General features: G+C 43.8%; 1 protein-coding gene across 2 annotated transcripts in view; it reads left to right on the top strand.

Annotated features, from left to right (window-relative positions):
* ELAPOR2 (endosome-lysosome associated apoptosis and autophagy regulator family member 2) overlaps positions 1 to 27,361 on the top strand; it is a 94,640-nt gene that overhangs the window by 56,160 nt on the left and 11,119 nt on the right. For both annotated transcript variants that reach the window (XM_042053475.1, XM_042053485.1), the window contains 14 exons: positions 6,034 to 6,229; positions 6,912 to 7,059; positions 9,609 to 9,695; positions 12,037 to 12,142; positions 12,784 to 12,936; positions 14,041 to 14,129; positions 17,392 to 17,572; positions 18,319 to 18,447; positions 19,395 to 19,485; positions 20,417 to 20,519; positions 21,283 to 21,420; positions 21,698 to 21,961; positions 22,838 to 23,011; positions 24,492 to 24,681. In XM_042053475.1, coding sequence (XP_041909409.1) covers positions 6,034 to 6,229; positions 6,912 to 7,059; positions 9,609 to 9,695; positions 12,037 to 12,142; positions 12,784 to 12,936; positions 14,041 to 14,129; positions 17,392 to 17,572; positions 18,319 to 18,447; positions 19,395 to 19,485; positions 20,417 to 20,519; positions 21,283 to 21,420; positions 21,698 to 21,961; positions 22,838 to 23,011; positions 24,492 to 24,681 — 2,049 coding nt within the window. The remainder of the gene's footprint in view (positions 1 to 6,033; positions 6,230 to 6,911; positions 7,060 to 9,608; positions 9,696 to 12,036; positions 12,143 to 12,783; positions 12,937 to 14,040; positions 14,130 to 17,391; positions 17,573 to 18,318; positions 18,448 to 19,394; positions 19,486 to 20,416; positions 20,520 to 21,282; positions 21,421 to 21,697; positions 21,962 to 22,837; positions 23,012 to 24,491; positions 24,682 to 27,361) is intronic.

Below are 27,361 nucleotides of genomic sequence, written 5' to 3' on the forward strand. Positions count from 1 at the left end.
GCTGCCTGATGCTGCCAACCTCATGTTTCCTTTCTGAGCTACAATTTTCACCTCTGCTCATGGGAGGCTGAGACAATTCAGCCCTGACTCTGCCCGCAGGAGATGGCAGCATCTCACCTGAATCCCAGGTGGTGGGACTTTGGATGAACAACACAGGAATGGAGAGGGGAGAGCTGGAAAGCCAGTGCTTCAGATTATTTTTGCTTTGTATTTTCATTGGTTTGTGTAGATTTGCTCAATTGCTATCCCCTTCTAATGTTGTTACAACCTGGTAAAATCCAGTCCTGTGTCTTTATTTTAAAATTCTAATTATTGAGAGCCAGGGGGACACAGAAGTATACACATGAATGTGCATATGTTCAGTAGCAACAGAATAAACAAAAGACCTGAGATAGTTGTAGGTATTGTTAAGTAAGAAATGTCTGGAGGAAAAAGTCTGCTGAGAAGAGTGGTGGAGGTAGAAGTAGTGGGTCCAAGTGGTGCGGGTTGGGAAGCTGGATGGGGGAGGAGGTGAGACTGAGTGGGCAGAGCTTCCTAAAGGAGGAAATCATTTGAATACATTATAGTTTGGTGTTGGAGGATGCAGGGTACTGAGACAGCTTTGGTTAATCATCTGGTGAAATACCAGATATTCTGATCCCTCTCACTGTGTGGCAGTATCTGGAAGATATTTGACATGAGAAAGCACTGCAGAGGAAAGACCTCAGGAGAAGCTGAGTAGTCAAATACGTGTGAGGATCTACTCAGTTTGTCAATCTTTGTTCATGGTAGTCCTGTCCTGATCCCCAGCATCAGAGAGTTAAGCAATGCAAGAACGTTATGGTCAGTTACTAGAAGTGAAATGTGCCAAATAATATCGATCCTAGTCCACCAAAATCACCAGGAAGGCCACAGCTGTACTAAAAGACAGAATGTGACCCTGGAGACTTGCAGTCAAAGGGCAAATGAGACAAGCTTGTTTGTGGTCTGTTTTGCCCTCTGGGGAGCTGTTTCCATGTCTGCAAAGTGGTCGTAAAGTGCAATCAGATCTGCCAAGTGATGTATTGCAAGCACTCCTTGGAAGTAGTTACACTGTGGGCAGGGCTCCTGCTTCAGGATGCCCCCCAGTCCTCATGGTGTGTCCTGGGAGGGAGGTAAGGCACCACTGATCTTGACTTACAGAGTTTAAGAGTAGGGATTTTAATTAGATTTTCTAGTCTGACCTCTCAGACCATTAAAATACACCTGGCTAGGCTGATGGTGGGGCTGATAATGGGTATTTGGCATGAGCTTTTCTTCATATGGTGTCCAGTTACGGTGTGAAACACCTGAGAGACAGAGGGTCCATCACATGCCATGACAGATTGTTCCAGCAACCAGTCATTCTTCCTATTAAAAATCTGTTCGTTATTTCCAATTTGAGTTTGTTTGGGTTCAGCTTCCAGAAGGTGGCTCTTCTTACGCATTTCTCTGCTTGATTAAGGAGTGCAGCAGATCTTGTGTTTTCTCCCCCGGGAGATGTTTATATATTAATCAAGTTGACTCTCAATCTTCTTGTGATAAACTAAATAGATTAAGCACTTCACATCTCTCACTGCAAGACATTACCCCTAATTTTAAAACCATTTGAAGCCCTTTTGTTTCATACTGACCTCATAAAAATGCCAAATCACAGCTATATGCAGTATTACAGCAGTCTTCTTCCCTGTAATATGCATTTCATCCTACATATCTCTACCTCCACCTCTAAATTTATCCAGATCTCACTAGTGCCTTTTTTGGAGGCCTTGACAGTGGAAGTTCTTGATGAATGGTGGGTCTGCTCCCACGCTCAGGCTTGCTGCTCTCTGGGATACATTTCAGCCCTCTGCAGGCAGGGCTGGCACTCCTTGCCCTCAGCAGCTTGTCTTTACCTCTGACTCTGCCTAAAGCACACTGTGAGTGGGCTCAGGCTTGGTAACAGTCTCTCCCCTGCCAATCTTAATGCCATTCCTTTTCTATTTTCCTGCAGATCATTGATAAAAATGTGGGCAGCCATCAGACTCAGTCCTGGGCAGGCAAAACTGCCCCCTTCCTCCCTGCTCAAGGATGGTTTCCTATCGACAGCCCCATCTGAGATCTGTTACTCAGGCAGGTCTTAATCCCGTTAAGATGTGCCCCGCTGGTGTTGTGCAGCACTACCTTTCTTGATCAGAGTGACACACAAAACTAAGCTAACTGTATTAGAAACCCTAAGTCTATTACATCCACTCCGTCACCTTTATCAAGTGACTTGTAATCCTTTTAAAGAATGAAATGAGGTCTATTTGACAGGACTTACACAGTGGTGGCTATTAGTACTGTATCTCATGTCAATTTTTTATTAAGTGCATACGGTGTCAGCTTTATTGCATGTGTGTATGAATGTGTGGGGCTGCCTGTGGCAGTGTCTGGTTAAACAGTACTTTACAGCATCTTTTTGTCAGAAAGACTGGGCACCTGTGCAAACCACAGCATCTTTTTTTTTTACTTCTGTAGTTTAAGAAAGCAACAGCTGCGAATCACCAATAATTGCATCAGCTCCAAAGGCAGCAGTGTATCCAGCACCACAGTGTGTCATGCTGTTCCTAACTGCCTCTGGATGTTCTTCCAATTTTAAAAATGTCCATGGTGGGGGCAAGTCATGAAATCTTTTAATGCACTTCACAGTTTTCTTCACAGAAAGAAAGATCACATGCGGTCTTCGCAATGTGTGTAAGTTGGTGTGTAGCTCCCAAACTGATATTTGAAAGGTGTAATAATAAAGTCAGAGAGGGAGAGGAAATAGTGATGTCCAGTTATTCAGTAGAGATGGTTCCTCTGCAAATTAAGTATCGAATGCCTAAACAAATGGACTCTGGGGGCAGGGGTGTTCACAAAGTCTCCCTCTCATTGGGAGACTAATTTTTCCTCTGGATTCTGAAGCAAGAGGGAGGGTTTAGTGGAGGATGAATCAGAGCACATGCCTAAAATACAGGATTTTGTGTAACACCTTAACTTCCTATGTTGTGATGCAGCCCTTCTTGTTGGCACCATCTTGTGTGTGTCACCCTCACAAACACAGCGATGCTGCAATAATGTTGGCTGTTTCTGTGGCTGCTGCTAAGTGCTGCATCTGTGCTCACCTATATCTTAGTGGTATGGAGCAGCCACGAGGAAGGAGAAGCTCCTGGGATGCCCTGGATCATCTGTCTGTGCCCTGCTCTTCCACAAGTGACTCTGACCTCCCTGTCTCCAGCTGGAACAAGCTCCTGAACTGATGCAACTTAGATTAAAGAGGGTTTGCCCTGGCTTTTGGTCTCCCCCTTGGTGGAAGACCAAGTTGTGGGACACTAGGAGAGGAGACCATCTTCATGCTCACCACACACTGTATTTGCTGCCCACACCCCTCCAGCTGGAACGAGACCAAATGTTGCATCTGTTCCAATGCTGAAAGTGGTTGATGTTGCCATTAGCCACAGTCAGCTGCAAATTGAACCTGGCAAGCAGCTGGAATGCTCAGAGCTAGTTTGCTTGCAGGGGGATGTGTTTTGATGAGGAGTGCTGCTGCCTTTGAAATACAATTCTTAGAAGAAGGAAAGAAGACAATTCCCCACCCAAATAAGATAAAGGCTCATCTGTTTCCTGGAAGGTGAGAGATGGATGATATGTCCTATGTGGCAGCTGGCCTGATCTCTTTTACCCTTTTATTTCTCTCAAATTATCAGTCTGCGAGGAGTTAAAATATATTAGTTTGGTTAAAGTAATAATCTCTGCTCAACCTCACTGCGATGGAAGAGGAGGCTCTGCTGCCCTCAGCATCTTCATTATGGCAGGGAATTGCTCATGGTTCTTGACTCCTTAGTTGAAATTCATTACTCTGGAATGGTTAAGCAGCACTCTCAATTTCTTGCTATTTAGCTTTCTTTTAAAAAAAAAGTTGAAACTGTTAGAGAATTCAAAAATGTTGTGAGAGAACTCACTTTCCTACTTCCCTTTCTGATAGCTTCTCTCTGCACCCTTCAAAAGGATAAAATAAAGCAAGATTGATTAATAATGCTAAAGCAATGAGTCAAGATATCTTCATGTATTTAAGGTGAAAAGCTGTACAGAGTGTGGTCGCAGTTCAGACACACATGGACGTGTTCACTGCTTTTGTCCAAGTCTCTGAAGAAAGCTCTTTCACACCCCAGGGGCAGGTACATCCTATGGCTTGAGCTGAGGTCACAGAGTCAGTCAGGTGCGATGTGAGCTGTACCTCGTGTGCCACTGCCTACAGTGAACCACTTGCCCTCACTGAGGGTGGATTTTTTGTCCATCTGTCAGTCTTTCACTGAAATCCATTGTGGGAGGATTTCCTTGTTTATTCCCAGCCCAACACCCATCTCTGTGTGGATCCTGCCTACTTTCCTTCTTGGTCCATCACCAGTGAGCAACAAGGTTAGAAATCTGTTGGGTTGAAGGCCTCTGGTTCAAATTCAGACTGTGCTGATATGACCAAGAAGGAAAAATGACCCTTTGGCAGATCATTCCATCAAATGGACCTTTCATCTTGTTTCCAGTGGACATCAAGGACAATTATATAAACAAATCCTGCTAGTACTGGCACAGAAATGGAAGCCTGAACTGTTAGTTGGATTCAGATGGAGATTGGTGTTACACAGCCATGAGTTTATTGAAGTACTTACAGTCATACAAGTTTTTCTGCCGTTTGGATAAACATTGGCACATCTGTGGAACCACATTTTCTGGGACTTGAGCCGGCATCATTGTTTTGGGCCAGTTTCACCACTTGGCTGCCAGGTCTCATCCTGCAGTTTCTCAGGCTAATGAGTTTATGTCTGTCAAAGAGAGTGTATGAAATATCTGTCACTGTGCAACGTGGCATGTGTGAAACAGAAGAAAATCCCATCATTTCTTGGGATGTGAGTTGTGTGCGTTGTCCTGGATCCTGCTTTGGCTTGACTGGCATAGTTCAGTTAAAAAATCTGCAAACATTGTAGGAAGTACTGTGTGCTGCAGAAAGTGCTCATTTGTTTTCCATTCAGGATGTTCAGTCTCAAAGAGGACATGATGCAGCCTGGGACTGAGGGAAAGTGGGATGGCCTGCCATTGGAATGAGTGTCCTGGGAGGAGATATGATTCCTGACACAGGCATGGGGCTCTGTGGGCATACAGGACTTCAGCTGCTGTCCAGGTTTCTGTTTTATAATGGGAATAATCTTCCCTTAGCAGGCAGGGATGTGATAAGGGGGACAAGGAGCATACAGCTGTTTGGAGGAAATAATTTTGGAGACATCAGTAAAAAAACCCACTTTGTGAATATACCTCCTAATTATACTTCCCTTAATTACACTGATTTTGAATACTGTCTTTGCTGTGCTGACAACCAGTGGTTATTTTCTCAGCATGTTAATGTCAACCTAATCAAAGATCCTCATCTTCTAGTCACAGATCTGTGGGTGACCTTTTCCACGACCACATGGTCTATCAGGCAAGATGTTTGAGGCTTTGTAGGTAGTTCATGTGAGGAGAAACACAGAAGAGACTTTTGGATTAGGTCTACTACTCTCAGCCAAGGTTTGTAGTGTTACATTACTGTCAGCCTGCTACTGTACACTCAGCTTAGGTGAGTGAGAAAAGTCTGTTCTGGCTCTCAAGTACTGGTGGTTTTAATTGAGTTCGAGGTGTAACAGTTGGGTGAGCAAGGGTGAGGAGAACTCTTATAAATCCTCATTTTCACAAATTGCTTTTGGACACAATCTGTCAATAGAGATTTTGTTTCTAAAAGTCTTTTGCTGATGGAGACGAGCTGCGAATCAGGAGCTATCATTGGGATTTGGTTTCAGTGCTGCCACATTAGTGAAAAAGCAGGTGAACATCTCAATTTTGCAGCTGATGTTGGTAGTTCAGCTGTTGTGTTCCTGGGACTGGGACATTCTGTTTAGTTCCCTTTAGTGGCAGTTCAGTCTTAATTAATTAAGTGGCAAAAAAATGAATGAAAGTTAATAGGGGTTGATGAATCCATTCCTATGTTGTAAATGATTGTCTCCCCAGCTTTCTCCTGTGCCTCTGGTGAGTACCTGGAGATGAAGAACCAGGTGTGCAGCAAATGTGCAGAGGGGACCTACTCACTGGGCAGCGGGATCAAGTTTGACGAGTGGGATGAGCTGCCAGCAGGATTCTCCAACGTGGCAACTTTCATGGACACGGCCGTTGGCTCATCTGAGAGTAAAGCCGACAGTTGCAACAAGTAAGAAGTTCTGTTTACACCTGGGTTAGGCAGCTGCAGGTAAACCTGAGACAGCTCAGCAGCACAGAGCTGCCTAATGACTCATCTGAGCTCTGCAGAGGGTAACCAGACCTGCTAAGGGCAAACAAGAGTGGCTGGGAGGTAAAATCTGTAGTCCCATCTGTTTGCTGTCAACATGGTTTTCTTGGGCTCATCAGCAGCCAGTGAGTTTAAGACCAGCCTGGAGCTGCTCTTATTTGTAGCTGGAAAGCTCCAGGGTCATGGTACAGTAAATGTGGCTAAAAGGTCATTTTACAGCCTATTTAGATCTGTGGTGCTTGCAGAAGGCTGTTTCTGAGTGTAATTGAAGGTATATTGAACCTGTGGATAATAAACCTTTCTTGTATAGGTTGAGTACTAAATTTTTTGTACCTTGTCCTTTCCCATGCACAGCTTTAATGAAAAGTATTATATTTTATATTATTCATCTACCATATAAAAATAGATATAAAATAAAATTGTTACATCTACTGTATCTGAAAAATAAATGGAAATCCTGTAATAAATTTAAAAATTCACTGCAGTTAGCTGTTGTGGGATTCTGGGGTCTTTATTATGTAGCATATTTTTGTATAGTAGTGCACAAAAAGTCTCCTCAGTATCTGTGATCTCAGTTGAGGCTTGTTTTGTTTATGTTCATCAGCTCTTCATGGACGCCTCGAGGGAATTACATAGAGTCAAACAGGGATGACTGTACAGTTTCTCTCATCTACGCCGTGCACCTGAAGAAATCCGGCTCTGTCTTCTTTGAATACCAGTATATTGACAACAACATCTTCTTTGAATTTTTTGTAAGGCTTTTTATATGGTGAATCCAATCTTATATAGTAAGAATTCAACCCAGATAAAGATCATTATCAGCAGCTTTCCCCCCTTTTAAGTTCCCTGTATGCCCATAGCTTGTTATTGCTGAACAAGATAAAAAAAATGTGCTTCTCTTTCTGTCACTTATACTGTCTTGTGGCATTTATTTCATCTTCAAAACTCAGTCTGAACTGATCCTGTCTGCCATGCAGTGGGATTTTTCCATTAGGGGTCATGACTGCCCCAGTTAGTCCAGCCTTTTGCAAGACAGGTATTGGTGGTAGATGATTTCATTTGGGGGTGTTTGACTGGAGTTGTCTTTGAAGGACTTGACATTTAAAAAGACTTCTTCCAAGGCAGTAGTATGTGGAAACCTTTAGGTCAATTTGTGTCCTAGTAATTTAGTAAGTAAGATGAAAAGAAAGGCAGGAGAAGTTCAGGTGATTTTCAGTAGGAATTAGGTGTCTGCACTGCGAAATGGAGGGGCTGGGGATCATTAGCTCTGACATGGGAACAGCCTGGCTGGGCTTGCACCGTGGTATACTCAAATTGCTGAAAGAGTCTGGTCAGCAGTGACCAGTATGGGAAAGGCAAGCCTGCTCTGCCCATCTGGAGGCACTGGTTGGTGTCCAGTGAGCTGGAGGGATCCCAGCACCAGGATTTGCTGTGGGGTGTAGATGCCCGACGTTACTGAGATGCTTTGGAAGGTTCTACTGACACCTGTATCACTGTCCTTGTCATGTTGTACCTGCCATTTGGGATGGAAAAAAATGTAGTAGGGGGTGACTCAGAAAGGCAGGTGACTGGAAATTTTCAGTCTCTTCTGTAACTGCCCCTGTACCTGTCTGACAAGCTCTGTTTTCCATCAGAAAAACACAGCTCATGGCAACTCACAGGAGTGAGAAGTCTTAGCTGGTGTTGGTTAATATTTCTTGAAGTTTGGAAAAAAGTGCAAAGTATCCTTATCTTTAGTAGAGCTGGGAAAGGAAGCCAAAAATTACCTCTTGGAGGCACCTTCATGCTGCTACATCAGTGTGATAGATTGCTATTGCACTTTGATAACAGACCATGCAGGCAATGTTATTTAGCCATTTCTGTTTTGTATTAGGCTATCCTGCCTTCCTCACGGGAAGAAAGCAGCAAATATGCTTTCTGCTGTCAGGTGAATGTGCCAGGATTATGAATCCCAGCTCCAGTTGCTTGAGAGACTGGCAGGTCTGCTCCTGCAATGGAGCGAATATATTGTTTCTCTGAGCACTGGCTTTGAAAATGGCTTCTTGATTATTGCTTTTATCCATATCCCACTCATTCACCTTCTCTGAATTTATCATTCCATGTTCAAGAAGCAGTGAGTGGTTCAGTCCTTTATCCAAATGCCCATAAATTCCTAGTCAGCCTCGGTATTTCAGGGAAGCCATATTTCATGCTCCTGTAAAAGTCAATTTTTTCCTCCAGCATGCCTTTGTGCTTAAATATATTTAACAATGACACTTTAGCGCTGGACAGTGGCATTTCAGTGGCAGTTTACTGGGAAATGGTGAGGTGTTTGATCTGCCCTTCCTTGGCTCTATTTACATATTGAAACCATTTACACCTGATGAGAGGACACTATATATTCTTACCTTGTTTTTGCAGATGGGAACCAAGACACAAAGATGCTGTAGCTCAATTGCACAAGATAATTAGGGATCTACCTTCTAAACAGGTGCTTCTTCTCACCTCTTTTCCTCAATGCTGTTGATCTAGGTTGGAATTGAGTGTACAGATGCTTTTGGAGGATGCACAACTTATTTCAGACTTGACATGGAGCAGCTTTAAGGAGGATCCTTTACTCCAGGTCAAGTCTGAAAGTGTTGAAGTGGCCTTTCTCCCTGGTGCAAAAAAACCTGAGTATGTGATCTCATGCCTCAAAGGGACTTGGTACTTTTTCATCTGAGAAGACAATTATAAGAAGAAAGAAGTGCACCAAACCCTGCTGTAATGAAATGCTTCTGAGCTGCACTGGACCTGGGCAAGGGACAACCAACCTCACACTTCTGCCAGGACAGACTCTCCATGGCCTGCTGCCTCTTCCTTGATGGCATTACTCTCATCCCTAGGTCAGGTGGCAGCAGGCCAAAGACAAAGCACATATTGTCTGTAGAGAAAATACTTTGTCTTCCAGCTTTGGCCCATCCACTCCTGCTTCCCCTATGACTGAGAAGCCTCTGGCTTTTAGCGAATTAAGTCTTGATGGGCTCAGGAGGAGGAAGCAGCAAGACAAGATTTGCAGCATCCTTGTCCGACCATACAGTGTGAGGCCAAGTCTGAGATCTCATCCTGCTCTTTTTTTGCCATCTCTGTCAGAGGGGGCCATTGGAGGAACTCTTAACCTGTAGCAGATTTTGAAAGTTGGGGGTTTATTTTGCCACAAATAAGGCAGCTGTCTAAATATATAGACAAGAGGAACAGAGCTGAATCTTATAATTCCCAGAAGTCATTATGCTAACAGAGATGCACTTGATTGTAGTCACTGATCTTGTGTTTTTATTAACAGATACAAAATGACCAGTGCAAAGAAATGGAGTCCACAGCAGACAAATGGGTGAAGCTCACAGACAATGGGGAATGGGGCTCTCATTCTGTAAGTGTATGAAAAATTCCTTCATGAAGACTTTTTCCGTTTATAAATGTCTGTGATTTCCTCTGTCGAGACACAAAACATGGGCCAGCTTCTGTGAATGCATTTGAAGAAGCAGAGCTTCCCTACTACTGAGGGGAAAAGTCATGGAGATCCCTAAGGGGCTGATTCCAAAGGAACTGATATAGATGCAAGACTTTGTATTGATTTCCCTGGGCTTTGAATCAAGTGTTTTGTGAGGTTAAATAGATTTATGCAAATCTGCATGCCACAGTCACTTTGCATGATTGTAATTGAAATCTTTTACAACAGTTGTTTGCTCCTGAGAGCACAGGATTATTCCTTGTGTCTTGGCAGAGCAGTAGCAGTGGGGTGTGTACATGGAGACAAGCAGGACAGGCATTTTATTCTCAAGTGTGTGCAGAAGGGCTGGACTGCACGCAGATTCTGCTCCACGGGGGCTTGTGTGAAAAACAAGCTGGCAGCACCGTGGTGGCTCCTGCAGCATGGATATGAGCCTGTCCATGTTGGGGGTAGGAGCCCTTTGGCTGGCCCGTGACCCAGCTGGCTGAGTTTGCTCTGTGAACGGACCATGTGCAGACCAGCTAATCTGCTGAGGCCTGGCTTCCACTCCACCAGCATACCCTTTTCCCAAGAGCCATATCAGCAAAGGCCCAGCATAGGTGACATTATGCCAGAAGAACAAGGCTTTTGTGGGCATAGGCAGCAGCATACTCTCTGTTTTCCATGGTCTGCTTATGCTCCTGGAAGAGAAATTCTATTTCTGAGCCAGCTCTGGTTGGCAGTGCCTGTTAGCTCAGGTGCAAGACCCGTGCAGCTTACACTGGGAGGCTGGAAAGCTGGGTGAGGAGGGATGGGTGGCATGAGCTGAGAGGTAGATCCAAGGCCGGGGCATTGGCATGGGTGAGCTGAGGGATGTAAGCAGTCTGCATGGGAGATGGTGTCATCTGAGCTCGTCATCTGGGGTGTGAAGGTGTTATCACTGTCCATGAAAGTTGTTGGGATGGCTGGCTGAAATGTAGACACATAAGCTAGGTGAGATGATGGTTCTGGCTGTCCTGAAGGGTTTGTTCTGCACTGCGAATCCTGTCGAGGCGTCTTCTGTGAGCACAATTTTCCAGTTGCTGCTTCTGCTCTCAGCAGATGAGTCCTGCTGCACTGGAGCTGGCATTGGGTACCTCACCTTACACAACCTGATGCCTGTTTCAATATGGTCCCGGTTCCCCTGTTAGAAGTGGTAGCTCAGCTCTCCTTTGCCCCTATGGGTAGGAGATGTTTGGGTGTGGGAGATACAATATGCTGTATTTCTACTCTGCTAAATTTTTGAACTCTTTATCCTGGGTGAACAAAAACTGTGGTCCTGCCAGGCCTGTACAACACTCACTGCTGTAAATCACATTATGCTGGACCCTTATGCTGGTAGAGTTTATCCCTCTTGTGTGAAAACATAGCACTTTCAGGCCGGTATCCGTCTGTACTGGGCCAGTAGATGTGGTACAGCTTTGCAGGCCATGCAGGGCCTTGGTGAACCTGCTGCTTTTAGTGATGAGTGACACTGTAGTTACACAAGTGAGCTGAGGACAGAATGCACCAACACTTCTGCTGGAAGAGTTGTCCTGCCTTCCTACTGCCCCTTACCACAGCCATGATACCCCCACCCCACCGCCCCCTCCACAGGGGTTGTGCAGCCATTGGCTGAACAACACCATAAAAAAAAAGTGGGTCAGGGCAGTGAGAAACCAGGTTGTTTTCTTCATCTCATCTGCTGTTTGTGGTCAGAAGTGAGCAGGAGGGATGAGACTGCTGCTGGATACAGCCATGGTTTGTGCTTGGCTTACTGGTCATGATACTGCAGTGGTACATGTAGGCAGAGCTTGATTTTTAAAACCTATAAGCAAAACTCACCTGTGAACTGGATTTTCAAACTCTGGGTCATGTTGAGTTTCTTTATGAAAGTGTTATGAAGGCTTTAAAAACAAACTGATTGACTACATCTGAACATAAAGCTAGAGATAAAAGCTCTTGAGTGCCAGGAGTAGTTGGATAAAGGCAGGAACAGCTTTTCCCAAACTCTGCGTACAACAAGGTCAGAAACAGCTCTTGGTGTTTCTCCAACAGGGTTGTTGGGAAACATTTTTATAAAGCACACTTTGGCACTCCTCATATATGCCTGTACAACATCTGTCTGTTTCCCCATTATCTCTTGACCCACTTAACAGCATAGGAAAAGCTGCTAGGATGCAAGAAATTTGAATAATGGAAGTAAGAAATAAAACAATGTCTTGGCAAGGGGCTGTCTGCTAACTCACACGTGTTGTTGCAGGTAACTCTGAAATCAGGTAGCAATATATTATACTGGAGAACAACAGGGATTCTCATGGGCTCCAAAGTAGTGAAACCAGTTTTAGTGAAGAACATCACAATTGAAGGTAAGTAGTATTTGTCTTTGAGGTTTTATCTCACTCTTTCATCACAATGTTTGCCAAGTGCTATTTCTACTGCTGTGACTACATCACTGAAGTGGCTTTTTTTAGCTCCTTGTCCCCTGTCTCCTCCTTTGAAGTGTAGAAACAGAACAGCAAAACTTCACAGTAAGGTAAAGACTGGAAAATTAGTTTATCTTGTAAATGTTGCCGTCTACTGGAGAAGACTGGCTTAGCAAATAGACAAAAAAAGGAACAAACAGGTTTTCTTTAATGTAGTATAGAAAGACGGTGATTATTGGTTAGCCTCTCCACAGTGATAAACAGATATATATCATAACAGTGACAGTTAAGTTAATATTTAAATGACCTTTTTAATCTAGGATTGCTCTTTTGGTCCTGTTGTAAGCGTAATGAAACTTGGAGTGTCATTTAAAGTTCTGAGATGGGTCAGACTTCCATTGAGGAGTAAAGATTAAAGACCTAAATTATGTGTCAGCAAAGCCAAAGTGTCTAAAGTGAGTGGTGAAACTGAGTCTGATTTTTATGCTGTTTTATAGAGCTGGTTTGCTCTCAGCCATAAGCCCAGGTAGGCAGCAGTTACAGATGTATCTCTTTCAGTGCTCTACCTGGAATTTTTCTTACAGGAGTTGCGTACACATCTGAATGCTTCGCGTGCAAGCCTGGTACCTTCAGTGACAAACCAGGTGCATCTGGCTGCCAAGTGTGCCCACGAGACACTTATTCTGAGAAAGGGGCTAAAGAGTGCACCAAGTGTAAAGAAGACATTTATTATGCAGGTACATAAACCAAATGGGTTAAGCAAAACCAGGAAGGTCTGAGAATGTGCAGTCATCAGCTGTTTCAGATGTGAGAGTGGTTGTATCCAGCAATGATAGTCTCCAGTTGAGATGTAAAAGGGAAATGAATGACTTCCCAAAATACGCAGAGGGCACATAGATACATAATGGGCCGCAGTCAAACGTTGTTAGGGGCATCCGTGTTAATATGAAGAGCTGGAGACCTTTATGACCTGGAAGGGGATAGTTCTCCTGAAGGATAGAACAGTCGTGCTGTGCCCTCTCGTGGTAATTTGTGTTATAGGTTGGCGATGACACGAATTTGCTTCATCACTATCTTCAGCCTTAACAGGTTTTGAGGAATGTCCTTTCCAAGCGCTCTCTCCTGGCTTGCCCCTGCATCCTGTGTGGTTGGAAAATGTGGTGATCTAGTTGCAAAACCTAGTCCCAAAGTCCTCTGCATTCCCAGCTGTGGTTGGGTGGTGATCATCAGATAACATGCTCTTAATCTAGTCTTCATAGTCGAAAGGTCTTCAGATTTCTCCCTTGTAGTAGTTTTAAGAAAGTCCTTGAAGAATCAGTTCCTGACCATAGCACCTGCTATCACCACTGGTGGCAAATGCCTGGGGACCTCTGCCTGTGTTCACAGTGGGAATGGAAATATTGCAAAGTTATCTGGCAAGAGTTAAAATTGGGCCAGTGTTGTAAGGAAGTTTCTACAGGATTAGAGGGATGGGATATTCACAACTTTCTTGGGTGACCTGTTCCAATGCCTCACCATCCTCAGAGTAAAAAAATTCTTCCTAGTAATTCTCCCTTGGGTATTTTGAATCAATAAAGTCAGTGTGACAGTATGAGCATAGCTGGTCTTTTCCTTGCTATGGAAATTTGAATTTAATTTAATTTAATTTTTTAAAATTATGGTATTCTCCCGTTTCAGTTCAGGGGAAGGTTCATGCAGACTTCATTAAGAATTTGATTTTTTTCATTCTCCTTTTGTATTTTTCTGCTGACTCTTTTTAACCTACAGATTTTAAGCTTGTTATGTTTGTTTCCAGGGACCATGTGATAGTTTAATATCCTGTTTCTCACCTTTTCTTTTAGATGAGGGATCTAGTGTGTGTATAGAGCGACCTCCATGCACAAGCAAAGACTTTTTCCAGATCCATACCCCATGTGACAAGGAGGGAAAAGTAAGTAGAAGGCATGATTGACCTTACCGCTATCTCTGCATTTGAAAACAAGGTAGTTTTTTTTAGGAATCCCTTTCCCAATTACTTTCCCAGTTTTGCTTCCAGCATTGCATCTCTCTGAGGCTTTGGGCTTGTGCTTTGCCTGCCGTCTCCACAGCCTTTATCCCTCTGTAAGAATCTGCCAGATATGGGTCTGCCTAAGAGATGTGTTGTGGTGAGATGATAAGTTCCTTGCACTTGTGATGGGTCTGATGGGGTCACTGGTGCTACTTTCATACTTCCATGCTGGTTGGAGCACAGGGTGAAGTACTGTCCCAGGATAAACCCAGCTCTTTAGTTGTTAATAATCTTTCCTGGCATACTCTGGGCTTGTGATAACTGTCCCAGCAACGCCCAGGCATAATTTTCAGGTGATACCATGGCACAGGAACATTGGATAGGACCATTCCTGTTTCAGATAGAAGAGTGTTTGGCTGCATAGGTATGATGTGTGTCATGTCCATTAGTTTTGGCATCAAAGAAGAGCCTGTGGTGTGGTAAAACAATGGTATATACATAGCCTGGAGTGTTCATGTGCAGCAGCTTAGCTGCTGGTAATGTGTTTGTCCCACGGGATGCCTGAAATAACCTGGACTCTCAGGACACTGTTTCACCCAGAGACCTTAGATCCACTTAGTCTCTCACAGAGGGACCTGCTGGTGGAGCAGCCGGGCTTTGTCTCAGCAGTCAAGTGGGATTTTTGGAGGAATTTGGAGAGGAAACTTCTGTTTACTGCTATAGGAAACCCACAGAGGTGTGGACACATGGTCAGGCCTGTTTTGTCTCTTTCCCATCTCTCTTAGATCCCATCTCTCAGATGTGATTGCAAACAGTCAAATTCCCTAACACCCGTGTGTTTCTGGTCTTATATTTTGTGGCAGGATGGAGTATTTTGAAGTCTCCTGATCAGCCAGTTTCAAAATGCAGCTGAGAGCTCTTATGGTTTGATAACGAAGCATCAGTGAGTTTAGCCCCAGAGCTGGCAGGCTCTGCAACCTGGTCTTGACTCACTGATTTCTGCTCTGTTAACTGTCTCTAATGACTCAAGAAATTAGCAGCAGTGTTCATGGCTGCACCCCCAGGTACAGCTTTAATTGCAGCCTCCTGCAGATTGTTCTGTCACTGCTCTGTGTGGTCTAAGTCTCCCTGGCATTGGATAGATTCCTGTTATTGACCCTTTTTCTGCCGCCTCACTGGCCTTCCCCTTCACTGGTGGACATCATTGGAATGCAAAGTGGGTTTTTCTGCAGACACCCTTCATTGTCCAGTTGCAATGACAGCAGCAGGTGTCACAGGCACACACTGGCTGAGTTTTCAGGATTGGTTTCACTGCTCTGCATCTCTGAAAATCGGTCCAAGTTTGCTGTACTCCCCAGGCATCTCTCCACGTGATGCAGCTCAATGAGAGGGCCTGACTCTGCAGGCCATCTTCAGGAGAGCAGTGGCTGTAAAAGACCAGCCTATTGATCCATGCTAAAATAAGCCAGGTTTTCACTGAACAATAGATTGTTGTCTCCCTTCTGCTGTCCCACTCCATGTGTAGAAGCGGCCTCAGGATATTTAAGCACTTGACTCTTGACTTTTCATCTGCCTGCTGCTTTAAAATCCCAGGCTGAGCGCTTCAGCCCCAGCCTCAGAACCCCTCACCACATGGCCACAGGCACTCTCTGACCCTCTTCTCCCTGCTCAGATGCAGTAGGTTTCCTGTGGTGTGTAGTGTGTCTGGGCTCTGGGCAACCACACTGGTGCTTTGCCAGTTCCTGAGCCTTTTTATTTTAAATGCTGTGCACCCTGATGCTGCTGAAGGATTTCTGGAGCAGTATTTCAGATAATCTCTTAAGTGTTCAGGAGCAGCAAGGGCAGGAACAGGCCCTGATCCATAGGAATTTGTGCCACTCTGGCAGCAGTAGTCTGCTTGAACAAAGCAGGCAAAGCAGACCCAGTGCCAGTGACCAGATTCAACCAAGGTGGCCAGACGAGTCCGTGGAGATGAGGCACAGCCAGTGTCAAGCTGGAACACTGTGTCCATGGGTCAGTCAGGATGTGGGTCAGCCTGGGAACATGACCTGGCGCAGGCATGGCTGCAACAAAATGCAGGCAGGGATGAAGAGTGAGAGCCTCAGCTTAATTGGAGCTCCCAGGAGCCAGGGCCTGAGCCTGAACTTCTTCCAGCTTATCTTTTGAAACAGTTTCAAGGAGGATCAATACTTCTTCAAGTGCGCTGTGTTACCAGAGGGCTAACCCTCAGTGCAAGCAGCTCAATGCCCAGGGTGACGGGGGCTCTGTATCAAATTCGTGAAGTGTAATCTCCCTTACCTGAGCCTCTGGCCTCAAGATCCCTGATTACTGGGACCAAAGGGTGGAAGTACCCAGAGTGGGAGTACCCAGAGTGGGAGCTGTGGACAGGTTAAACTCTTGCCAGTTGGGCTTTTCAGCTGTGGAACTCAGCTAAGTTTCATCTTGAGATATAAAACCCTTTCAGAGACAGACCCAAAATCAGATGAAATTTGAAATACAACTTTGTGGGTGATGCATCTCACCTAATCCTTCTCCTGAAGACAGAAACTTGTGTCCTCAAAGGGGGGTGATGATCATGAAGTGATACTGTTGTATAGGGTAGCACCATGGACTGACTCATGTTAGTGTTCATAAACTGCTTCTAATGTGATGAAGAAGGGGATTGGAGGGGTTTTGGGAGAGCTCCTTCATGGTTTTGGCATTTTCTCAATAGGTGAAAAATGGCAGGAGAGAAATTGGGGACTTTTCAAAGAACAAGCCAGTATGAATTAAAAATGCAGAATGTGTGGTGCTCTCTGCTAAGAGATGCCTTCCCAATAAAGGGCTTTTATAAGACAGAAATTATATTTTGTGTTACTGTGGTTAAAATGCAGAAGTTGCATATCCAGTTAGAATTATTTATCTGATGTTCCTCAGAATCATTTGCATGGGGAAATTTACTAATTAAATAGGAATGAACAGTAGTAATTAAGCTTCACATTTTTATTTTGTTCTTAAAGTCTGATATTGTGGAATCTCCTATGAACCTAATCACTTCTGTGACCCTTACCCTCCCTCCCCTTTACTGTCCTGGATGTGCAAGGTCTGTTTTTGGTCTCAAATGATGGGAATACCCTAATTTAGTTTACAAAGGGGACCTTCCTTGATGCATCTAGTCCTAAAACTTCATAGTACACTGTGTGAGCTCAGTGTCTCTTCCTTCCAGACTCAGATCATGTACAAGTGGATTGAACCCAAGATCTGCAGAGAGGATCTCCCCGATGCATTGACCCTGCCTCCTTCTGGAGAGAGGCAGGACTGTCCACCCTGCAATCCTGGCTTTTACAACAATGCCTCATCTTCTTGTACTCCCTGCCCACCAGGCACATTTTCGGATGGGACACAGGGTAGGAATCTGCAAAAAAATTCATGTCCCTCCAAAAGCTGTCATCTGCTTGCATGTGACTTAGTTTAGTGACATATCATCATAAGCCAGTGTTCATTCTGTGTTAAGTACTTGTTAAATAACATTGGAGAGCAGGATGTGGATATCTGGTTTCTCTCCTAAGTCCTTTCTTATCAGGGATTGTTGCTCTAAGTTGACCTGCTGTGTTCTGGATGCATTTCTTGGCTGATATAAACATCCTGAGAGTTATTTTAAGGGATTCTGAGAAGGGAATCAGAACTTTGACAGTCAGCAATTCCTTCTCAGCCATTCTCCTGTCCGTGCTAAGTTCTTTGCTGTGGAAACCTCATTTTAAGCCCAGTCAGATGACCATCCTGCCAACATTGTCTAGCCTAAACTCTGGCTTGTTGATTCTGAGATACGTTGACCCAATGGTCCCCTACAGCATTTTGTGGGAACTCTTGTTTATCAAACCTTCAGCTGAATCTATTAAAATTAAGTGTGACTTGGGGGACCAGTTGCAGATTAGTTACCACGAGGTTACAATCTACAATTTATAAAATCCTGGTCTCATTTCCACTCTCCTGGTCCTGATAAGTCTTTGACTGTTTAACTACAAAGAAATAAACTATTTTCTTTGCTTATTACTTGCTTCAGAGAGGAAAAAAGCAGTATCTAAGTTCTTTAAAACACTGTTTGAGATGTGTTTTGGCTGTGTGATATCCTTTTCTGCCCTCTCACCCTTAGAGTGCAAAGCCTGCCCTGCTGGGACTGAACCAGCTCTTGGGTTTGAGTACAAGTGGTGGAACATCCTGCCAGGAAACATGAAGACATCTTGCTTTAATGTTGGCAACTCGAAGTGTGATGGGATGAATGGTGAGCCAAACTCCCTGTGTTGTTTGCCTGTCTCCTGCATGGATCCCTGTTGTAATGAAGCACCCATCAAAATGAATGTGCTCTTGGCTATATGACTCAAAACACAGTTTCCTCCCTTTCCTTTAGTTGCACCAGGCTTGAAATTGCTTGTGGGAAGCAATGTCACAGTATCAGAAAGAAATAAAAAATCTGTTGTACACCAGAAGAGGGCAGGAGCTGCAGCCTGTATGGAGTTCCCTCAGCAAAGACCAATCCCACCACTGGCTTTAATGCATCTTTAGATGCGTTCATATCCCCATTGAAAAAAAGCACTGTTTTGTCTTCTCCATAGTTTATCTCATTTTCTGTTTTGTGATAACTGTGCCCAGCGAGGTCACACATAATTCTTTTAGGAAACTTAATTACAGTCTGTGATTTTATTCATTTAGCACTCAAAGCTTTCTGTCTGCACATGTGCTAAAATTGCAGCAGAGAGCAGTCACAGCTCACTGGTGAAAATGATCCTGTTTGGGATGTCTCCAGCCCTCTCTGACAGATTTTCCTCAGTCTGATCCACCCTGTCAGACTGATGTAACTCAAGCTCTGAATTATGTGTGTTGAGCAGAGGGGAACTGAAGTATGTGCTTAACATTTAACACACAGATTCACTGATTCATCTGTTTTAAGGCTGAAAGATACCAGATGGATCATCCCCCTTGAGCTGCACAGCACAGGTCAGGGAATTTCAATTGCTTTGCTGATTTCAAAAGTGACAAGTGCCTGTAAAATCAGCAGTTCATACAATTGCTAAAATTCTTCCTAATGGAAGCATTATGATATTGCTCTGTAATTTATATCAGGCATCTTTAAAATACACTGAAATACTGAATTTTCAAAAAATTATGGTAACATAGATTTCTTTTGCCACCCATTTATTGAATTTTTCTTTCTTTTTCTGTCCTGTAAAGGTTGGGAGGTGGCTGGTGATCACATCCAGAGTGGTGCAGGAGGCTCTGACAATGATTATCTTATCTTGAACTTGCACATCCCAGGATTTAAGTAAGGAATGGGATATTTTTTCATCTATTTTGCATTTGTTTCAGTCCCTTATACCTATTTCACACTATCCCAGGGATGATGTGAGTCTTCCTTTCTGAAGTGGAATAATGTAATAAATAAGAGACAAGGGGAAACTTAAATTTTATTCCTGTGTCCCCAGTTTGTCCATTGAGGCAGGCAAGTGTCTAAGACTTTGGTTTTTAGCAGTGCTTGCTTCAGTCCAAGATACAGCCAGTTGACTGTCTGGAAACTGAGGAAAGATGTTCCTATCCCTCTGTTTCTAAATTATTCCACAGTAACCAGCTAAACCTGCCGTGGGGTGGAAACTGGTGCCTGCCCTAAAAGTATTTTAGTGAAACCCAAGTTACTTTGCCCTTTGGCTCCAGGCAGCCTGCACAGTCTGTGCTTCCCTTGGAGCCAGCAGGGAGATGCAGACACTGCAGAATAATGGGAATCCCACCACTCCTGAGCCCTCAGACAGGATTAAATACCTGCTTGAGGTGCTTGTGTCTTTGTCGAAAGAATGAGCTTAGACTCCTAGCTCACACCAGGTGCTGAATATTGAGATAGATCAGGTGTGGAAGATGAACCTCATCCTCCCTTCGCTGTATTCCAGCTGAGGTAGGTGCAATTACATTGGTGTAAATCACTTGACGTATGTGATGCATTTTAATAATAAGGTTCCCTACCAATATGGTCAAATTTGGGTGTTCATTATAAGGAGGGAACTGTACCATAAAGAACTTAAGGTGCTTAAAAAATGACCCTGCTGCACCCAATACTCAGTGCAGAGGCACCTGCCGTTCTGCAAGGACAGGTTTTCTGTGACAGGACTTTGATGGCTTCACCATACAAAAGGGAATTTGAAGGATTGACTGCTGCCTGTCTGGAGAGCACTGTGTAAATGTTTTGTTCCTTCTCTGTTAAACAGACCTCCGACATCAGTGACAGGAGCAACTGGGTCAGAACTCGGACGGATTACTTTTATTTTTGAGACCATCTGTTCAGCAGATTGTGTGCTGTACTTCATGGCAGTAAGTGAGACCTCTTTCTCCATGACTGAGGACACTGCCTGCTATTCCACATGTCACTTTAATACCTCTGCATAGGTGTGATTAGTTGCACTTGGTTTATTATGATTAAGCACGGCGTTAGTTTAGTATCTGCAGTGCCCTTGCAGGAAGGATTTAATGAATGACCTAGTAAAATTCCTCCATCATGTGAGTTGTGAACCATTCCTGGTTATCTATTTATTCTAAAAGAAATCATTGGGCACTAAGGAGCCAATTTTCCCCCTGTTAAACTGACTGATGAAATTATCAGTGTCTCTTGTGCTGTTGAGTTAGCATGGAGTAATGGAGAGACAAGTCGAGATGTGGGACAGAGGGATAGGAAGAGGACAATTTGGAAATTTGAACCTGATCCTGTCAATGACCTGGAGGATCAGTAGGGCACCAGACCAATGTTTGTTTGAAAGTCCATCAGTTGAGGAAGGCAACTGGATCTGCAGATCCCTTGCCCCTTCCATTGGAAGGGGAAGCTGGTTCTTTTTTGTATTTAGTGGCTGTGTAAAGGAACCAACTCTTAATTTAAAGAGAATTGAGTGAAAATTTAGAAGAGTCTGAAAATTTGTCAGTTGTGCAAAACAAGTACGTTTGCTTTATTAAGTGTTAAATGAAATTGTGGAGTCCTTTTAATATATTAATTTCTATATCATTAAACACTAGTGCTTAGTGTAGTATGACCATACTTTTGTTCTTCCTTTTTTTTTTTGTAAAAATTATGCCCATTTTGTAGGATGTTAATCGAAAAAATACCAATGTGGTGGAATCATGGGAAAGAAGTAAAGAAAAACAATCCTACACTCACATCATCTCCAAAAATGCTTCCTTCACGTTCACCTGGGCCTTTCAGAGAATAAACGAGGGCCAAGATGTAAGTACTTCTTTGTGTATGGGGCTTTACAGCACAGCATTCTTTGGACACTCACTGCCAGAACTCCTGCCCTCTGTTGAAGCTCACAGGTTTCTCAAAAGGGGTGTGTGGCTCTCACCACAAAGCAGCCTCTGGGAGGCAGCTGTGGATAAACAATCCATGAGGAAGGACAGAGCCATGGATAAGTTGATCCCTGAACTGGTGCACAGAGATGAGGGTAGTGTCTCAGTGCCATGGTGTGATGACCCCGGGGTGGTTTCCTTGGCTCTCGTTCCAGAGCAGACAGTTCATCAATGACATGGCCAAGATCTACTCCATCACGGTGACCAACGCAGTGGATGGAGTCGCCTCTTCTTGCCGGGCCTGTGCCCTGGGCTCCGAGCAGTCTGGCTCGTCCTGCGTGCCCTGCCCGCCAGGACACTACATTGAGAAAGAGACCAGCCAGTGCAAGGAGTGTCCGGCCAACACCTTCCTGTCCATCCACCAGGTGTATGGCAGTGAGGCCTGCATCCCATGTGGGCCTGGCAGCAAGAGCACCAAGGTACCGAACCTGAGTGTTTCTGGGCGATGGGCAGACAGTGTTTATTGGGCTAGAAGCTCTAAAAAGGCTGCTTTAAGTGCTTTCCTACAGGCATGTGCCTTGTGAGCACTGGAGTATAGTTATAACCAATGAGCCCACTCTTCCAATGTCACTAGTCTAGTTTCTGTTTGTAAATAATAATATAAAAGTGACAATATCAGCTCAAAAAAAGGTTCATTTCAAGAAGATGTACTGTGGGCAGTGTACAAACAGGGCAAGCATATACATTACTTCCACCAAAACTATCCCAGATGCCTGCTCTTTTAAACTCAGGGACTTCCTCAGCTGGATGATGTTTCTGGGCCTCTAGAAACCTGTAACAAGTTTCCCCTTCATGAAACTGTAAGCGTAGGTAAACATTTATCATGTTCAAGGAGCTGCACAGGTACTGGAAGAACAGCTCCAGTTTGTTCATATTCTGCCTGTCTTCAACTGAGTTCATATCCTGCCCTTGTTTCTTGAGCTGTTTCTTGTGTTTCCTTTACAAAATGCAAGTGTAAGCAAGGCCATGTTTTGGTCTGTTTACTGGGCTTTAAGCTGGAACATTGGGATCCTAAAAGCACCCAGAACAAAACAAAGCAAGAAATTGCATTCTCTTGGCTAATGCAGCAGACGACAGGAAGACCAGGCTTAGGGAACATTGCAGTCCTGATACATGATTGCAAGGGACTGAAACCGGAATTCTCCCAAGGGAAAGATCAGTTAGGGGAATAAGAGAGAGTTCCCCTTCATCCTTAACAAGGAACGCAGTCCTGTCTGCACCCGTGCTTTAACTCCTAGGTGAATGTTTTTCTGCTGTTCTGTAACTGCTCTTTAATGGATGCCTCTGCTTTGCAGGACCACTCTGCATGCTTCAGTGACTGCCTGGTGTCCTATGTCAAGGATAACCAGAGCCTGAATTACAATTTTAGCAGCCTCAGCCAGGTGGGCTCATTGATGAGTGGACCCAGCTTCACTTCCCGAGGGACCAAGTTCTTCCACTTCTTTAACATCAGCCTGTGTGGGAATGAGGTGAGCTCAGCTGGCATTGAGGGTTGGGAGGATGAGCCAATTTGTTGCCTGTGTTGATGCTCTGGGGTCATACTGAGGCAGGACAGGGACTCTGTTTTAGCTGAGTTGTCACCAATACTGTGTAAACACTTCTCTTTGGATCTCGCTTTGCAGTGCAAGAGGACTTTTGAGCAGCCAAGTGATTTTCCAGAGCAGAGATGACAGTGGTTTAGGCCATAAATAATGCTCAGAAGAAAATTCCTGTCACATCCCTTTTCTTAGTTCTTGTGCCTTTGAGTCACTTGCATCAGAACCCTGACCTTTGTGTGCTGTCACCAAGGAGCTCAAGTGAAGAGTCTGAGTCTTTCAGCTGGCAACTTCTTTCCATATGTGTCCGTCATGGCTTCACTGGAGACGTGCAGAGCCCCTGGTCACCCTGCTGTCTGCCAGTGGCCAAGATGCCCAGGTGCTGACTTTGCAGCCTTGGACAGTGTTAGAAAATTTGTTTAGTCTGCGAGTTAAACAGGCTCTGCCACAGAGTCAAGATTTCTCTGTCTGGGGCTTGGACTGAAACAGAGCATGTTGTCACACACATAAATTGACCTTTCAGAGCAGTACCGGTGTTTGGCAGTGTCCCATGAAAGCCAATGTGTGTAGTTAACAATAATGCTCAGCCCTGTAAAGTTCTGAAGTCTTTCTCCCATGTAACAAAGGATTTGCATGAGTTGAGACAAATGAGTAGTCACATTTCTTTACAGCATTTTGCATACTTTTAGGCTTCAGTGTGTGTTTAATTACCACCTGGGATAGAGCTGCTGACAGCTAGATCCACAAATGTACAGATATGCTCTCTCCTCTGTGGGTCTGGTCTTCACTTTTCCAAACTACTACAAAGGTACTACAGTACAACTAACCATATGATTAGGTGGTGAGTCCTTGATATTTTGTTAGGAAAGCTGAGTCTGGTAATTTGTCTTTCATTCCTGTTGCTCTGATTCTAGCACTGATCTTGACATGTGACATTAAAGCAGTCTTGAAGGCTATATATCTATTTAGGGATTTCATGTATTTGTGCTTTGAAAATATTTTATCTGGATTAAATCCCAAATAAACAGGTATTCTACAGTATATTATTTAAAGGCAAGGGAAGTAGGGTTTTCCTTTGCAAGCCATTTTACTATACTCTGCAAGTAAACACTGTGCTGTCAAGATAAACAAAGAGGAGTGCTCCACAGCACAGATTTCTGATCAGACACCTGCCAGAGGTGACATTGTATTTGAGTCTGTACAAGGCTTTGATTGGAGCTTTGACGATGGCACAGTTTGTTGTTGTGGTTTGTCCCTCTTATGACAGACACATAGAGACATCAACTTGTCATAAGGTAAAGGAATGAATCTCATCCAGTTTGCAATCAGGAAGTTTGCAATCTCTCCCTTCCCAAACTTTTTCATGTCTTACCAACAACCAACGGCTTCTTCCTTTTTTCCTGATTGTCCACAGGGGAAGAAGATGGCGATTTGCACTGACAATATCACAGATGTTACTCTGAAGGACATGGTTGCAGAATCAGAAGATTTTTCCAATTTTGTGGGAGCTTTTGTGTGTCAGTCCACCATCATCCCATCAGACAGCAAGGGTTTCCGAACAGCCCTGGCTCTGCAGTCCAACAGCCTTGCTGACAGGTTCTTAGGTACATGGTTTGTCTTTTGCTTGTTGTGGTTGTGGATGTATTCTCATGTATATTAGGGCTTCAGAGTAAATCATTCTTGGCTCAGCAGCTGCATTACTTTGAGGGAAGAGTGAAGGGGCAGCCCAGGATCAGTCTCAGATGGTTTCTGAGCTGTAAAGCAGCTCTGCACAGATGCCACTGTGTTTTGCTGATGTTTCAGTTCAGCTGATGGCTGGAGGAGAAGAGTAAGGGCTGTGCCCATTTTTAGTTTTCTGTTTCTGTGTTACTCACTCTTCCTTGTGCTTGGTCTGGTGGGTCCCACTGTGCCTAGCATTTCAGCACAAAAATCTGGAGAGTGTAATTAAAAAGCACTGGGGTTTTTTTATGTTCTGTACCCACCTCACTCAGGGCAAGACCAATGACTGTGATACTCACATTCATCCAAGTGTTTCTGCCCATGCCAAGATCCCACTTGGGCAATTTCACAAGAAGAAACGGATGTGGGGACTTAATTAGGCGAGGAATCAGGAGGCTTATGGGAGCACGTGGCTGTGCACATCATTAAGTCTTACATTGGTCCAGCTCACAAGTTCCCAGAATCTGAGGCCGGATTAGACAATGAAGTCATTTGGTCTGCTCACCTATCCATTACAGGCACCGAGTGCTTGTACTTTCCCCTGGCACTGAGCCCAGAAACTCATGTTTGACAAAAGCACATCTTTGGAAGAACATTCAACCTGGACTTTTAAGACTGCTAGAAATAAAAGTTTTGCCACAGTCACTGGTATTTTTTTTCACTGGTCAAACACTGTCTCTGTGTTCATTTTTAAAGCAGACTTGTTTCCCTATTTCAACTTCCCTGACTTCAGTTTTCAGCTCTTGCTTTTTGTTATTCTTTCTCCATATCACAGCTACATTTTCCTTCTTGAAGAAATATTTTGTGTACTGGAATTGTCACACCCTTCTGACAAACTAAGCAGACCAAGTTCTTCTAATTGTCTTGCTATCATGTATTTATCTTGAGCATCTGAATAATTTTTGTGGCTCTTTCTACAGTTTCTGTAACTTTTTATACTTAAAGCATAGAATGAAACAGTATTCCAGTATTTAATTTTCTATAATGGCAATAAAAATCACTTTTGTATTTGGAATCCCTGCATCCTTCTTTTTCAAAACTCATGGGATTTCATGATGGCTTCTTGGATCTGATGTCCACTCTGGATGTTTTTTCAAAGTTACAGTTTCCAAGGGAAAATCTCTCTTTCTTAAGACTGGCCTTCATTTCTTGCTGTACTTGTCATATATTTAGTTTATTTGGGACCATCTTCCCAAGTGAACCAAGCAACCAAGTTGCTCTGTATTTTATTTTTAATCCTCTTAATCTTTGTCTCATCTACACACTTTACCAGCATGGATTATACAGTTACTTGCAGATCCCTGATGTTAATCTTGCATTTTCACAGTTCAGTATCGATGCCCAGACAAGGCTGGAGACATCCCATGGCCAGATTATTTTATAATGACTTAGCTAAATAGTTTTTAATGCAGAGTGTGAGCTTAATTGATAGTACACTGCTAACTTTTTAATTAGAATCTCATGTGGTAATTAGTGAAATACTTGATAAATTTGCATAACTTTCTTTAGCAACCAAGTTCATCAGCACGCAAGGAATGAGATCAAATTTGTTCAACAAGAGAGGTTCTCCATAAATTCATGTTGCCTTTCAGTCATTGTGTATCTGTCCATGAACTGAAACCCATTTTCCATTACCATTTTTTTGACTCATTGTGAGAGCCACATTGTAATTTGGGTCACCATATCCCCTCTCCATGAGTCTTTTGACAATTCACTGTCATCAAAAGCTCTGTTAAAGGTCACTCTTCGGTATGGGTTTGCTAGTTCACAAACATTCATTCCAAGTAGATGCCAGTATTGTCTCCTGCCACTGAAGGAATGAGGGCAGTCATTGACTTGGAAAGCAAGGAGATAGTCCTGTTTTTTCCTAATACAAAGAAAAGATATCAAGCTCTTCTGTTGCCTTTCTTTATCTCAATTGCTAAATTTTAAAATAGTTGAAGTTTGCCTTTCCTAACATAAGAAGGATGTGGACCTGCTGGAGTGAGTCCAGAGGAGGCCAAAACATGGTCAGAGGGCTGATCACTCTTCCTATGGAGACAGGCTGAGAGAGGTGGGGTTGTTCAGCCTGGAGAAGCGAAGGCTTCAAGGAGATTTTAGAGCATCTTCCAGTACCTAAAGGGGCTACAAGAGAGCCGGAGAGGGATTTTTTACAAGGGTGTGTAGTGACAGAACAAGGGGGAATGACTTCAAACTGAAAGACAGTAGGTTTAGATTAGATATTAGGAAGAAATTCTTCCCTGTGAGGGTGGTGAGACACTGGCACAGGTTGCCCAGAGAAGCTGTGGCTGCCCCATCCCTGGAAGTGTTCAAGAACAGGTTGGATAGGGTTTTGAGCAACCTGGTCTAGGGAAAGGTGTCCCTGCCCATGGCAGGGGGGTTGGAACAAGATGACCTTTAAGGTCGCTTCCAACCCAAACCATTTTGTGAATCTGTGATTCTATGGACTGTTTCAAGAACAAGTGCAAAACTTCTTTTCTTTAGTTTTTCTACCAGTTTCTGACCACTACCACTTTTTCTTGTTGTTCTAGAAATTTTTAACTCCCTAGAAGGATGCAGCACCAT

This window comes from Corvus kubaryi, unplaced genomic scaffold (assembly GCF_017639235.1).
Source record: "Corvus kubaryi isolate FWS band 111438036 unplaced genomic scaffold, C.kubaryi_AGA036_p1.0 135, whole genome shotgun sequence".
Lineage (NCBI taxonomy): Eukaryota > Metazoa > Chordata > Aves > Passeriformes > Corvidae > Corvus > Corvus kubaryi.